General features: G+C 38.4%; 1 protein-coding gene across 1 annotated transcript in view; it reads left to right on the top strand.

The window, feature by feature from the left end:
* The window catches only part of TDRD7 (tudor domain containing 7), a 51,585-nt gene that overhangs the window by 12,986 nt on the left and 23,758 nt on the right, over window positions 1-14,841 (top strand). The window contains exons 4-7 of the mRNA XM_084898705.1: window positions 274-487; window positions 3,889-3,962; window positions 7,420-7,637; window positions 10,605-11,191. Of these exons, the coding sequence (XP_084754831.1) occupies window positions 274-487; window positions 3,889-3,962; window positions 7,420-7,637; window positions 10,605-11,191 (1,093 nt within the window). The remainder of the gene's footprint in view (window positions 1-273; window positions 488-3,888; window positions 3,963-7,419; window positions 7,638-10,604; window positions 11,192-14,841) is intronic.

Here is a 14,841-nt window from a genome sequence, read left to right as displayed (position 1 = left end):
GAGATGGCTGCTACTAAAGTGTTAGTTGGTAAGTAAAGGGAAAGTAACTAGCTAGTCTGGTAGATGAAATCATATTTTGAAGAACCTCATCTGCTAAATACTCACCAATCTATTCTTTCCCTACTGACCAACGCTCAGGTGGCAACTTCCTCCCGTCCTTACATTCTGCTCTGAGGATAGAGGCCTGCAGAGCACATCTGGACAGGGGGCACCATAATGAAACGAGGGTTTTGGGAAGCTAAATGATTCCATTCTGTATGTCTGACTTCATAGGAAAACCAAAAGCAACTCTCAGACAACCAGGATTTTCTTCAGATTTTTCCATCAGCAGAAAGCCTAATGCAGCTCTGTCAAGAGACAGAGGAAACTATCTTGGAGTCAAGTCTGATGCTGAATTACCACCTTGCACAGTACACACACATGTTGGAAGTGAAGCATTCAAAAGTGTTCCCATGGAGAGGCATGTGACCATGCCTACCAACAACAGGTATTGGTTCCTTGTCGGACTAAAAGAAGTTTAGTGAACCTAGGATAATAAATGTTAGAAATGTATATACTTTGTTTTGTCTATTGTAAGTTTGTTTGTATGTAGCATCATTGTTTATAAACCCACTTTTCATGGCTGCATGAATATATTTCTCTGAATAACTCCGTTCTGTATTTTCCTCACATTTTTTGCAGTCCCTCTTTGTGAAATTCATTTTAAAGGCTCTCACAAATTGTTTTAAGATGCCATTTCAGTATAACTTAAAACTTTTTCTGAGAACCTTTCTTAGAATACATTTTGTAAATTTTAAATAAAGTCTGTTGATTTGCACATTAGACTGTGTTCCAGAAATTAATCCATAATTATACAGTTGCATAATATATCCAACTCTATATTCCATGCATCAGAATACTGGATTGGCAATAATAACACAGTTTTAAAGTCTGAGTTTCATGCTGCCATTCACAAGCCAAGGGAAGTTAGTGAAATCATTTGATCTTTTGGGGCTGTGTTGTCCTCATTTGTCCAGTGAAAATGTTAACTAGGCAATCTCAAATTTCCTTTCTGGCTCTGAATGTTAAGGTTTTATAAGATCACTCAGGTCAGCAAACTACAATCCATAGGCCAAATCCAGCCTTTTGCCTGTTTTCTGTAAATAATATAGAAACAGAGCTACATCCCATTGCTTCTGTATTGTCTGGGCTTATTTTTGCACAACTACAGAGTTGAATAGTAGTGCAGAGACAGAGGCCTGGAAAGCCTAAAATATGTACCATAGGACCTTTTACAGAAAAAATTTGCCAACTCCTGATATAGATGAGTCAGTATTACCTTCTTGCATCTATTTATTCCTTTATAAAACAAATTTTGTATCAAATTTCTTTAATCCAGTGTTCAAAAATCCCATTTTGTGTAAACATTAGTTTCCCTCCACAAAGGCACTTTCCCACCCTAATACTAGAATATTTAGAAAGAATTATTTTTTTTAAGTTAGGTCAAAGGGTTTTAATTTTTTATATGTTTGCATTTTTCATAAAGTAACCCTTAAATATTTGCCATAATGGTGTATATTTAATGTTGTTTATGGTTATTATAATTTTGATAAGATCTAGAAAATACATAGTTAAAACTTGGATCTTGACCCAAAGCATTATTTGGGTTCAGTATGTGGCTGAGGTATGATTCTCTCCCCTGGTTGCATGCCTAAATTCAGTCCCATTTTTAAATTGAATCGATAAAATTATAGCAAAATCAGGCATCGTTGATTGTGGGGTCTGAGGAGCATTCTCCACCCCATGATCTGGTGTGTCCTAGTGGCACTGGGTGCCCAGCTATGTGCCATCCAGCTCCAGGTAGCACCAGCAATGATTGAATGGGAGGCCCACCAGCAGCCTAAATAGTGGACCCAAGTTGGTGCTCTCTGACCTGCAGCGTAGTGTGCTTCTGCCCCTCCCACCTAGCAGCACCAGACCCAGGGAAGTGCATTCTGCTCCCGTGGACAGCACCTGCAGATCAAACAGGAGTCTCAGCAGCAACAGGTGAATGTACCAGAGCAGAATAGTACCATAAGGGCCCTGAAAACTAAATTATCAATGGATCCACTGCCTGCAGAAGTGGGCCAGGAGAACTGTGCTAAACCTAAACAGGGTAACCGCCTGCTAAAATAGGATATTTAAATAGGACCCAAAGTCTCCTAACATGTGTCCTAATGTCCAGGATACAACAAGGAAAAAAATCACTCATTGTACTAAGAATCAGGCAAATGACAACTTGAATGAGAATAGATAATCAACAGGCATCAACACCAAGATGAATCAGATGTTAGAATTGTGTGACAAAGATTTTAAGGCAGCTGTAATAAAAGTGTTTCCATGAGCAATTGCCAATATTATTTGAGGGGGAAGAAAAATATAAAATTCATCAAAGAAATAGAACATAATAAAAAGAACCAAATGGAAACTATAGTACTTAAAATGCAACATCAAAATAAAAAATGCGCTGGATAAGCTCAGTAGCAGAATGAATATGACACAAGAAAGAACCATAAACTTGAAGATAGAACAATAGAAATTTCCCAGTCTAACAGCAGAGTAAACAGACCTCAAAAAAATCAAACTAAACCCAAACCAAAAAACCAACTAGCAAAGCCTGAGGAGCTTATGGGGGAGAAAAAGCTAGCAGAGCCTTAGAGGCCTAGGGAGAAAGAAGAAAAACCTAATGTTTGTACTATCAGAGTCTCAGAAAGAGAAGAGTGAGTGGGGCTTCAATGAGTATTTGAAGGCATAGTGGTTGAAAATATCTCGAATTTGGCTAAGGACATAAGCCTATATAGATTTAAGAAGCCTAGAGAATTACAAACAGGATGAATCTAAAGAGACACTGAGACACCCATCATTAAACTTCTGAAAATTAAAGACAAATACAAAATCTTTAAAAGAGCCAGAGAGAAATGACACATCACCCATAGGGGAATACCGGTTTTAATGAGAGTGGATTTCTCATCTGCAGCCATGGATGAAGAAAATAACATATTTTTCTAGTGCTGAAAGAAAAGAAAAAAAGTCAACTACAAATTCTATAGCATTCTATTCATTCCTACAACATTCACTCTTCCTTACATGTACCAAGCATTGCCCTAGGCACTGGGAACACAGGTAAAGACACTTAGAGTCTTAGTGAGGGAGTCAGAAATGAACACAAATTATTGCAATCTGTGTGTGTGGTTTATTTCTTTGTCCTAATATTTGGGAAAAAAATCTTGCTACATATATTGATTATAATTCATATAAAATTATTTTAGTAAGTGCATGAGGTGGGGAATCTTTGTTTATTTTTTCCTAGGTGCTTATTCGAGCAATCCTCTCTCTGGTTTGAAATGCCACTATTATCGTATGCTAAGATGTAATGTAAATTGAGTGTTTCTAAGCTCTCTACAATTTTACCTATCTGTTCAACTATTTTTGTAACTTCATTATGCATTTCAATATCTGGTGATGCAAGTCTTTCAGTTTTTAGTTATATTCCAAAAATAGTCTTTATGTTCAACTGTTCATTCTTTGCATGTTTTTAAAAATTATTTTGTATTGTTTGTTCCTTAAAAATGATTAATTGGAACTCTGACTTCCAAGTTATTTTATAGTCCTAGTTTAAATTTAGCTTTTAACACATTTTCTTTGGGTGAATATGAAACATGAAAGCTGAAATCAGATATACTTTCGTTTCAGTTTATTGTGAAATATTTTAATGAAATATTTAAATATAATGAAATTTAATGAAATATTTAAAATATAAAATAATTGTTGTATGTTCAATGCCACAGAGACTTTAATGAAAAGGATAGTGTTTAAAACTTGGTATTAACTCTGCTATTTTAATTTTAATTCACTTTCTTTATACCTTAGGTATAGCCCCAAAGCATCCCTTCCACCACCTTTGCAGATACATCTCTCAAGAACCTGCACTAAGGAAATGAGTGGTACGTTCCCTAAACATTAGCTTCATGATACATTTTGGCTTCTGGAGCCTCAAAGCCCTAAGAAAACTATCTGGTAATGGCTTTGACATTTGCTCTCACCTTCTCCTGCTTGGAATATCTCTCCTCCCCTCTTTCTTAATTCCTTTAAGTTATGAATTGAAGTGACGTAAAGAAAAATAATACCGTCAAGGATATCATTATTATCCTGACTTCCTCACATTAGACCTATTCTGTTTCAATTCCAAGTGTCACCTGCATAGATACTTGTGTTCCTTGTCACGCTCTCATGCATTATGGGTTAGATTTAAAGTATATAAATGTGGGACCTAAACACATAAAATCATTTCAGATTCTCTGCCATCTAAAAGCTGGGACCCTAAGCTGTATGTAGTGACTACTAAGTATTTAAATATGAATATAAATGATTCCTCTGCTTATAAATTCCAAAGGAGGCTGTTAAGAAAACAGTTGGAGACAAAGTCAAAGAATCTGAAGGTTAGAAATGTACCCACTCATCTTGTCTCCAGACGTAAATCCCCTGCTTATAGCCCCACCTGAGGGACACTGTTTTCAGAAATAACACTCAATGTTGCATGAAAATTAAAGGATATGCTGCTTTAAGTGTGATTCTTGCTGAGTTGAAATCATTTTTTTCTGTAAGAGCACATCTCCAGTATTTCTTATAGAAATTAATTAAGCAATATTATTTTATGTCAATTACTCTTACATTTGCATTTCCTGAAACATGATTACTATTGTATATTCAATAAAGTCATATACCCTTTAGACTGGCTGTAAGTCCTTTTAAATCAAAATAAATCTTTCCTGCAGAACCAAAGGGACTTTTTCAGGAAAATTGCAATTCACCTGGCAGCTGATAGGCATCTTTTGTTTTCTTAACAACCTTTTGGAGTTTATAACCTGATGAATCATTTATATTCATATTTAGATGCTTAGAGGTCATTGCACATGGTTTAGGGTCCCAGCTTTAATTTATTTTATTTTTATTTTTAAATATATATATTTTATTGATTTTTTACAGAGAGGAAAAGAGTTAAAAACATCTATGAGAGAGAATCATCAATCAGCTGCCTCTTGCACACCCCCTACTGGGGATGTGCCCGCAACCAAGGTACATGCCCTTGACCAGAATCGAACCTGGGACCTTTCAGTCCGCAGGCTGACGCTCTATCCACTTAGCCAAACCGGTTTCAGCGGGTCCCAGCTTTTAAATGGCAGAGTATCTGAAACTATTTATGAGTTTAAGTTTCATATTTATGTATATTAAGTCTTACCCTCTTACTAGTATAAGTGAGGGTGATCAGTATCTCGTGTGCACACCTCTCCTGCCTGCTGACAGCCTAGGTTACCTCCTTGATTTGTCTAACATTAGGTGGTCCACAAAGCAGGCGTGTTTGCAAAGACTCCAAATTTGCATCAGCTACTGACACTGTCTGGCCAGTTCTGAGAAACTCATCTTTTTTCTGGTATTTTTTACATAATTATTTGAGAAGAACTTAATAAATTAGCTCTGCCTTAAATAAGAAACTTAGGTGGGCACCCTGAACCCTTTGATTCTCTGAGCCGTACAGCCTCAGCAAGGCTAGGTCTCTCGCCTTGTGGCGGGTAAAGCAGTCAGCATCCAGCCATCCTCAAGGAACAGCTCGCTCTTTGACGTTCTGGCCTCTTTAGCCTGTGTATCTATACCAGGCAGTTTAAAGTGGGATTGTTGAATCCCAGCAGAAATCATATATGATTGAAATGTGAATATATTTTGCTTATAGTTGGTAATTTTTAAAGTACTTTGATCTGTATTCCAGTGAAATTTAAATAAGATCTGGAATGAATCTCATAGTTCCTAAAATAACAGAACTATCAACTATCATGAACACTCAAATTTCTTTAATGTCTTAGGATATTACTAACTCAGGCACTCTACATTTTATTTTATTTATTTATTTTCATTTTGGAATGAAGAATTTTTTTATTATTATTGTCTAAAGTTTTTCATATGTCTTCTTTTTCCCCAGTTGACTCCCCATCCTCACCCCCTAGCCAATCCCACCTGGGCAATCCCCCACTGCCCCGGTGTCTATGTCCATTGGTTATGCTAATATGCATGCATACAAGTCCTTTATTGCTCTCTAATGCCCCCCTCCATTAGTCTCTGGATCTATTCTTGTTCATCAAATTATGTTGATCATTATATTCCACATATGAGTGAGATAAAAAATTAAATGAATAAGAGAGTCAACACTTTATTTATGAAAGATAAATGATATGAATTGGGGAAACAAAAAAACCATCAATACTTACCTGTGTGCATCAAATCTTTTATTTATATTTATAAACCGAGGCTAGAATGATTAGTGTAAGTGGATTGTTTTTTGAACTTTATGTATTGCCAAATTATTTTTCTCTTAAATAAAGGGGAAGACTGATCACATCTTAAAAGCTGGACAGTTTATTATCTACACTAATAAAAGAGAAACATGCTAATTGACTGTACCTTTGTGATGCCCACCAGCCAATTAGGAGTGAGTATGCAAATTAACCCAACAAAGATGGTGGGTTAATTTGCATACACATACACAGGACAGGATGCTTGTGTCATCGCCATGGTGACGACACAGGCATTTCGCACCACCCCAGCCGCTCTGGGCCTCTGGGCAGTATGGGAAGGCAGAAAGGCAGCTCTGGCCAGAGCGAAGGTGGTCCTGGCAGCCAGGGGAAGGAAGGCCCATTTTGCACCAATCTCTGTGCATCGGGCCTCTAGTTTTTTATAAAATATCTTTTGATCTTTCTATTAAGGCTTTATCCTTATGCCTTATGGAATATAGCTTTAAATTCAGTATTGCTTATAAACCATTATTGTCTAAAAGTAACCTTCCTTAGTTAAAGTTAGAAAATGAATAAATAATAAGTTTCATTATTCTTTTTTTTATTTTTGTTGATTTTAGAGAGGAAGGGAGAGGGAGAGAGAGACAGAAACATCAATGAGAGAATATCTTTGATTGGTTGTCTCCTGCATGCCCCCTACTGGGGATCAAGCCCTCAACCCAGGCATTTGCCCTGGCCAGGAATCAAACTGCTACCTCCTGGTTCATGGGTTGACGCTCAACTATTGAGCCACACTGGCCAGGCAATTTCATTATTCTTTATGAAGCAAGATTATTCTGATGTTTAAATTAAATGAAGTACCCTTGCAAAAAAAAAAAAAAAAAAGGCGGCGGGGGGGAGAAACCAGGTTCTCTCTATGGGTAGCTGTTGACCCTGCTGGTTATTTCATGGTTAAAACTTGGAATGAAGTTGGCCTGGTCCTACTCTGCCTAATGCTGCTCTCTCTTAAATCCCTAGACCCCACAAGCCTGAAGTATGACAAAGCCTAAAACACAATCATTAGGTAATAAGCTAAATTAAACATTTTGGTTAATTCTATCATTTTTTTAATTTAAAGATAATTTAAATCAGACTGTTGAAAAACCAAATATCACACTTCCTGCCTCTTACACTTATAAAATGGATGAGGTTCAAAACCGCATAAAGGAAATGCTAGACAAGCATAACAATGGCATTTGGATGTCTAAGCTTCCACATTTTTACAAAGAGTTATATAAAGAAGAACTTAATCAAGGAATTTTACAACAATGTGAGCACTGGCCTCATATTTGCACGGTACGTTTCTCCTTATTCCTCCCTCCTAATGCCTCCTCCACTTTCGGATTTGAGTTATTAGTCATGGCACCTTTTGTCCTCAAGGAACCTGTGAGCAAGAGCCTGACCTTGAGCCACGGTGAAAGAAAATGACTTGAAGTTTATCCTAATACAAATAGTTGCAGTTAGCATCAGTGAAAAGTCTTTACTAGGCAAAGCATTGGGGGTGAAAAAGAGTATGGGCCTTGAAATTTAAGGAGCATATAAAATTATTATAAGTGGAGAAAGAGTTTCTCTGGGAAGATGATTTGTACACAAGAGTTGCCCTCTACAAGGAACTTTTACATTTACCTTTGACTAAATCTCTGGAATATGCTATAAAGAGTCATACTTTCTTAAACAAAAATAGCTAATAAATTCTAACCCTTTTCAAGTACCTAGGGCTTAATATCACTAGCATCAGTACCTGCTGCAGAGTTTGGGTGGTGACCATATAAAATGAAATTTTGAACTTAATTTAGAGTTTCAGCACAAAGCACCCCTATGCAATGGAAATGAAACTGTGGCTTAGTAGACCCATAAACTGTTTTTGGAAAACTTTCTGATTTGATGGGTTAATACCAATTCTGCTTTAGAATCCCAAAGAAAACTCTTAATTCCATAAGAGACAAGATGTTTACCTGAGCCATGCGGCCAAGTTAGCAGGTGAGTCTTTGTGGACTCAAAGGAAGTTTACTTCAAGAACTTTAAGTTAAAAGCACATGTAAATTGGAAAGGAAGACATTTAGATCTCTCAGAATTAATGAAAAGAAAGTTTCTGGGAATAGTGGGTGAAGACTTTTATGTGTGTGAACATACAGGTTGATGTTTTAAATCCTTAAGTCACATCTATCAAATCTAAGGTGTTTACCCCAGACTTACAGAAACCCAGAAGAATCTCATTGAACTTGTGATTCCAAATGAGGCAGAAATCAAGCTAAATATAATGAAGTTGTGGGGATAGAAACTGTAAGGCATATTAGATACCAGAATCTTGTGACCACCAAAGGAGATGGTTTGAACTCCATGATAGAGGGAGTTAACCTTTCATGTTGCCTACCTGTGTCTCCTGTTGGGAGGTGAGGGTCCATAGACAAATAAATTGACCCACTGAGATTGAGAAGAGGTTAGTAGGTGAAGACTGAAGAAGTGTTTTATGATGGGCCTAGAAGGCTCAGCTGGCTTTGGACATGTAGGACTGCCATGCCTAAATCTAAACTTACATTAATTGGGATTTTATATGACAAGTGAATAACTCATGTAGAATTGTTTTATTTCTTTCATTTGCTCCAAAAGTATGTTTCTCAAACCATCTCTGGATACCCAGTCTGTATTTTTGTATCTTATTAGGTATCTTTAAACTTTTAGGATAGTGAAGACTGGCATATTAAGATTCCAGATTTAAAAACACGAGTCTCTAGATAGGTGGACTAACCATTGAGAGCAAAACGAGGAGTTTTAGATATTTGTATCCATAAGGGACATAAGTTCTGACTGTCACTTAAGGCAGCATTCAGAGTGTCACAGCGTGTTGGCAGGAGTCCATTGATGATGATGGGGAATGCCTGCAGATGCAAAACATGAACTTTCTTGTGCTGTAGGTAACACCTCTGCTTTCATTGATGCTTTAGGGTTTTTGGGCAAAGACTTTTTTTTTTTCAGTCTTCAAAATTTAAGCAGTACACATTGGCAGAAGAATCTGAAGAGGAAAACCTAATGTTTTATATTAATATTCTTCCTCCTCATGCATTATCTAGAATGCATATGCAGACTAAAAGGAATCTTCTAACTTAATATTAAATTGGCTATGTTTTTTACTGATTAAATGTCTTTGGTAGCAAGGCAATACCTTCTTTACTTATACACATCTATGTTCTCTCTTCCTCAGCATTTTATTTAAAAAATGAAGTAAATATTCTTTACTGTCAGGCTACTCGCCCCACATAGTTTCATATTATGTTCTTCTTAGGGAAGAGAGGACTTCTTGCAAGCTTGAATTATTGCCTTTGTGTCTGGAACACTCTCCTAAGGGCTTCAGTCGCAGCTAAGGAATAGCTGAATGGGATCTGACAAAAAAGGAACATTTCATGTATACTGAATTTCATATAACTTTCACATCATGAAATTTTCACATCAATTCTTTTGATTTTTTTTTAACCATTTTAAATATAAAATTTATTCTTAGATCATGGGTTTTGCAAAACCAAGGGATGAGCTGCATTGGGTTGGGGTCAGTAATTTTTGGTCTAGCAGTAAAAGACTGTACACCAGTTTTTATTTTCTTTGTTCTCTTATTATAGAAATGCCATCATGCAGGAATGTTATGCAGCTAGAATTAGATCGGATGACATACAAATGCCAGGCATTTTTAACTCATGTCTACTGGAGGGGTAACACTTCAGCTAACCTTGGATTGAGGTGCTGTGGAAACAGTACCTCACCTCTGGAGCGTCTTTTTCTGAATGATGGAAAGCTGAATGTTTCCTCAGGCTGTTGCAGGAGGAGGAGAGACAGTACTTGTGCTTTATCTAAAGATTTCCTAGCTTGCTCCCCAGTGGCTTATTTCTGACAGTTCTGACACCTCTTCGCAGCTTCGTCCCAACTTGCATTCAGTCAGTTTTGTAAACTGTTGCTTTGGATTTGGCAGAGAGAACTGAATGAGATATGCAGCATTCAGAGCAGAACCACTCATGGTTTCCTAGGGTTATTGGAGACCACATACCTCCCAGGGAAGTTCATGCTATTTTATTTCTGAAATGGGTCTCGTGGTGTTATTTGCAGGTAAAGGCAATGCATTAAAGTCTTTGTAGTTGAGTCAAATGTACACATTTGTGTCCTCTTGATTCATTTTAAAACAGTGTTACTCTTAAATTTGAAATGAATTACTATGTTTTCAGATTGTTTATAGACATTGAATTATCTGTCATTTGCTTTCTTTAAAAATTTCAGGTGGAAAAACCTTACAGTGGTGGTCAGGACTTGCTTCTTTATCCAGCTAAGAGAAAGCAGCTTTTGAGAAGTGATCTGGACTCTGAAAAAGTGCCTCCATCTTCACTACCTGATCCAAAACAAGTATCACCACTAAAAGGGTGTCCCACAGTCATGCCAGGAGACTTTAAAAAGAAAGTCGCAGAGCTGCTGGTGAAATACTCAAATGGTCTTTGGGCCAGTGCACTTCCAAAAGCATTTGAGGACACGTACAAAGCAAAATTCCCCGAGGGTGCCTTAAAAAATCTTGCCTTGCTTTCTGATGTATGCACCATAGACTATATTTCTGGAAATCGCAAGAAGGCCATTCTCTATGCCAAACTTCCACTGCCCGCTGACAAAACCCTGAAGGATGCAGGGCACGCACACGGCGATTATGCTTTCAAGTCCAAGATTGAACAAGAATATTTGCAGATAGAAAAGAATGCTGTCGAAAGTGCCGACAACATTTTGGAGAATATAACAGTTCCTCCATTAGTCATTCCAACGGAGGCATCCCCATCGGTATTGGTGGTTGAACTGAGCAACACAAATGAAGTGGTTATAAGGCAAGTTTTATTTTCTAAATTGTTAGGATCCTCGTGTACTGTTGTTACTTATTTTTCATGTGCGTGTTGGGATTTGAGAAATAATAATATAGTCTAAGTTCTATAGAGGTATAGTAAAGTATAATATATTCTTTATATCTTTCACATTTCTCTCAACTACCAGAACTTTTTTGTATCTCTTAGGAGACATAATTTTTATTTCTTCTACATTATGGTTATATTAGTACATTTGTCTTGCCCACTAGATGGTGAACAACTTGAATTCAAAGGACTTAAAAAATTAATATCTATTCATTATCATTCCCTCTGCTTAAAGCAAATGTTGCATAACAATCTCTGTCTAGCACACTTCCATAGCTAGACAGAGATGCTTGGCCTCAGTCATGGTAAAAAAAATTTAAGATCTACATATATTCTAATATGTGTCAAATGTTCAAAATGTACAACTATTCTTGAGAGAAAGGATTACTAACAGTTTTAAAAATTGAAATGATAATATGGTGTGAACTTGAAAAAAAATCTACGTTGAAAGCGTAATGGTAACTATGTCAAAAGTGATACCTAGTCCAGAGAAAAAGCAAGCTGCCCACCGGGTAGTTGATACTATTTCTTTTTTTTCTTTTTTTTTTAAATATATTTTATTGATTTTTTTTTTACAGAGAGGAAGAGAGAGGGATATAGAGTTAGAAACATCGATGAGAGAGAATCATCGATCAGCTGCCTCTTGCACACACCTTACTGGGGATGTGCCCGCAACCAAGGTACATGCCCTTGACCGGAATCGAACCCAGGATCTTTCAGTCCGCAGGCCAACGCTCTATCCACTGAGCCAAACCGGTTTTGGCTAGTTAATATTATTTCATCTGGGGCTCTGTAGCATTTCCTAAAAGTCCAAATAGCTAAACACCACCTCCTAGTATAAAACATCAGATTAGACCTTGGACCCAAAGATGCTCTGATTTTTGAGGCTCTTGATATCATTGCCTGGGAGGGAGGAGTCATTACCTGAGTGGCTAATGATAACTGGAGATACAAAAAACAGTCCAGCTCCAGACACTTGACATGGGGTTTTGGAGAAAATATAGAATACATAAAAAATATTGAAAGACTATAATTTGCGGTTTCTGACTCAGGATAAAGAATGGGAACTGGGCCCTGGCCCGTCTGCTCAGGGGTGAACATGTTGGCCTATGGACTGAAGCGTTGCTGGTTCATTTCCCAGCCCCCAATAGGGACACATGTGGAGGCAACTGATCAATGTGTTTCTCTCACATTGATGTTTCTCTCTCTCACTCACCCCTCCCCTCTCATTCTTGCCCTGAAAAAGCAATGGCTAAAAATATATATATCCTCAGGTGAGAATTAACAACAACAACAAAAAGAATGGAACTGATGTAGCTGGATCTCTGGAGGTATCAGCCTTAGGCTGGATCAATCATGTGATTTCTGATGTTCTTACCGAAGAACATTGGCAGGAATCTGGGTCAGTTCCACAACTTCTGTAGGGAGGTTCCAGTCTATTCCATGGTGACTCAGCCCCGGCCTCAGGTTATGTAGATCCCTTTTGTGGCTGTGGCTGGACAGAGCAGAACAGAAGCTAGGCTTCTTCAACAAAATTGTCCTATGGTTTGGGCTGTTACTCCTCCAGAGAATCATAGGTGAGCTGGGAAGACCCAAAGAAAGGACACAAAAAACAAAATCCTTAATGAAAGAAAAGATAGAAAAAATTAAAGCTCTTCTAGTTAAATAAACTAAGTCTGAATGGATAATGAAATGAGAATCAAGTATCTTAGGGTGCTCCAATTAGAAGAATTTACAGAGACTTTAGAGAAGTCCTGTTTTTTGCAGGGGCAGGAAATGTATAAAGTTTTCATTCTAAGAAGTGGAATGGCCTGAAGAAATAAGTAGGTAGCCAAGAGTTATGGGTCCCATTTGGTTCACTAATAAACTAAGGTAAAGGAAGATTTGAGAAACACATTACTAGCTTTTACTATCTGACATTATAAAAAATAATCTAGATCTGCCTGTTTGGCAGTATCCTTTGGTATCTGTGACAATAGTCATTGGTGCCATAGTCAGAGGCCAATCACGCAGCACTAGATTGGATCAATCATGTGATTTCTGATGCCCTTACGAAAGGATTGGCAGGAATCTGGATCAGTTCTAGGACTTCTGTTGGGAGGTTCCAATCTATTCCAGGATGACTCAGCCCAGGGTCCTCAGGTTATTTAGATGCCCCTTTCCAGTGTAAACTTGAATCCTGGAGCTAGCACTGCACATTTCAGCAGATGGGTAATGTTTGCCATGGGGTTGACTGCCCTGAAGACCGCAGATCCCAGATGGGCCGAGACCTGTTATGCACCCACATCTTCATTCAGGCAAGGCAGTAAGCTCTGGAAGCTAGACCTGTGACTCTTAAAAGGTCTGGAGAGGTGCTATAGCAGAACTCTCAGGTCAAGTATGGGATACTGTCTCTGGCCTCAAAAATTATCTTTGTACTCTGGCATACCTAAATTGTCCTCCATACATCCTTTGCCCAATTGCTCAAGTAATTTGGGAACAATGTAAGACCTCATTCTTGACACTAACCAATGTCGTACCAACTGTAACATTATCCGCTTACTCCACCAAGCTGTGTACCCATCCTTTTCCACTGGTTGCTGCAGAATCTGCCTGCAGATCATACACTGCTCATCACTACCTTCCTCCTCCACGGTAGGAGCCTGTGCGAGGTGGACAACTAAGCCCGAGGGCTCTGCTCAGGCCTCTCTCTGCCAGTGAGCTCCTGGGCTGGAGCAGCGCTGCAGGGAGGCCCCGTGAGACTCCAGTCCCAGGAAATGAGCACTTGGGTGGAATTTCAGGTCTCAGAGAGACTTCAGAGCCAGAGTGCAGCTGCATTTTAGGCAGTGCCTTCACATCCCGAAAGCTCAGTCAATGCACAGTGTGACGGAGCTCTAGAGCTGTCTCTGGAGTCAGTAGTATGCATGTCACAAATGGTTTTAAAATGGCCATTGCCTCAAAAGAAGCATTCTTTCCATATTGTGTATGATGTTTGAAAGTTATTTCCCCCCTCTCGTAATGAGTAGGATGGCTGGTATCTTCTGTTCTGGTGATAATTATAAGAATACATGAAAACCTTCTGAAAGGGATAGTATCTTAATGCTCAGTAGGAGCACTTGGACTCTAGGTAAGAGCTAGGACAATACAAAGAACAATTACTACGGCATTTCCCCATCTCCCTGGCCAGGTGATAGCCTAGCCTTCTAGCTGAAGAGCCTTCCTCGTGGGGCTGACATCTCCTGTTACAGGAGTCACCTTGATTCATCAGGTTTTGCATTCCAGAAGGAGGCCTTTGGTGGAATTGTCTCTGAGAACTAAAGGGCGAAACTACAACAGCCTGTTGTGGCGGAAAGGAACTAGTATATTTTGGTAATATGAACTGAGACAAGATGACTACAGTTGTCAGCAGCAGAAAATTATTAAAGGAGATAGGAACACCTCCTGAGCACATACTTCTCAGGAAGCACACAGTGTCAGAGGCATTTTGCTATAACATGTCACCCCTTCTAAGGGTATCAGAACTCAACATTTTGTTGTAATGTGTTCAGTAAGGTGAGGAGGGGTTGTCACGTGGTTGTGTTAAAGCTTTG

The sequence above is a fragment of the Pipistrellus hanaki genome (genome assembly GCF_964339955.1).
Source record: "Pipistrellus hanaki genome assembly, chromosome: 11".
Taxonomy (NCBI): Eukaryota; Metazoa; Chordata; class Mammalia; order Chiroptera; family Vespertilionidae; genus Pipistrellus; species Pipistrellus hanaki.
The sequence above is the reverse complement of the archived record's forward strand: the minus strand, read 5'-3'. Positions and strand labels throughout refer to the sequence as shown.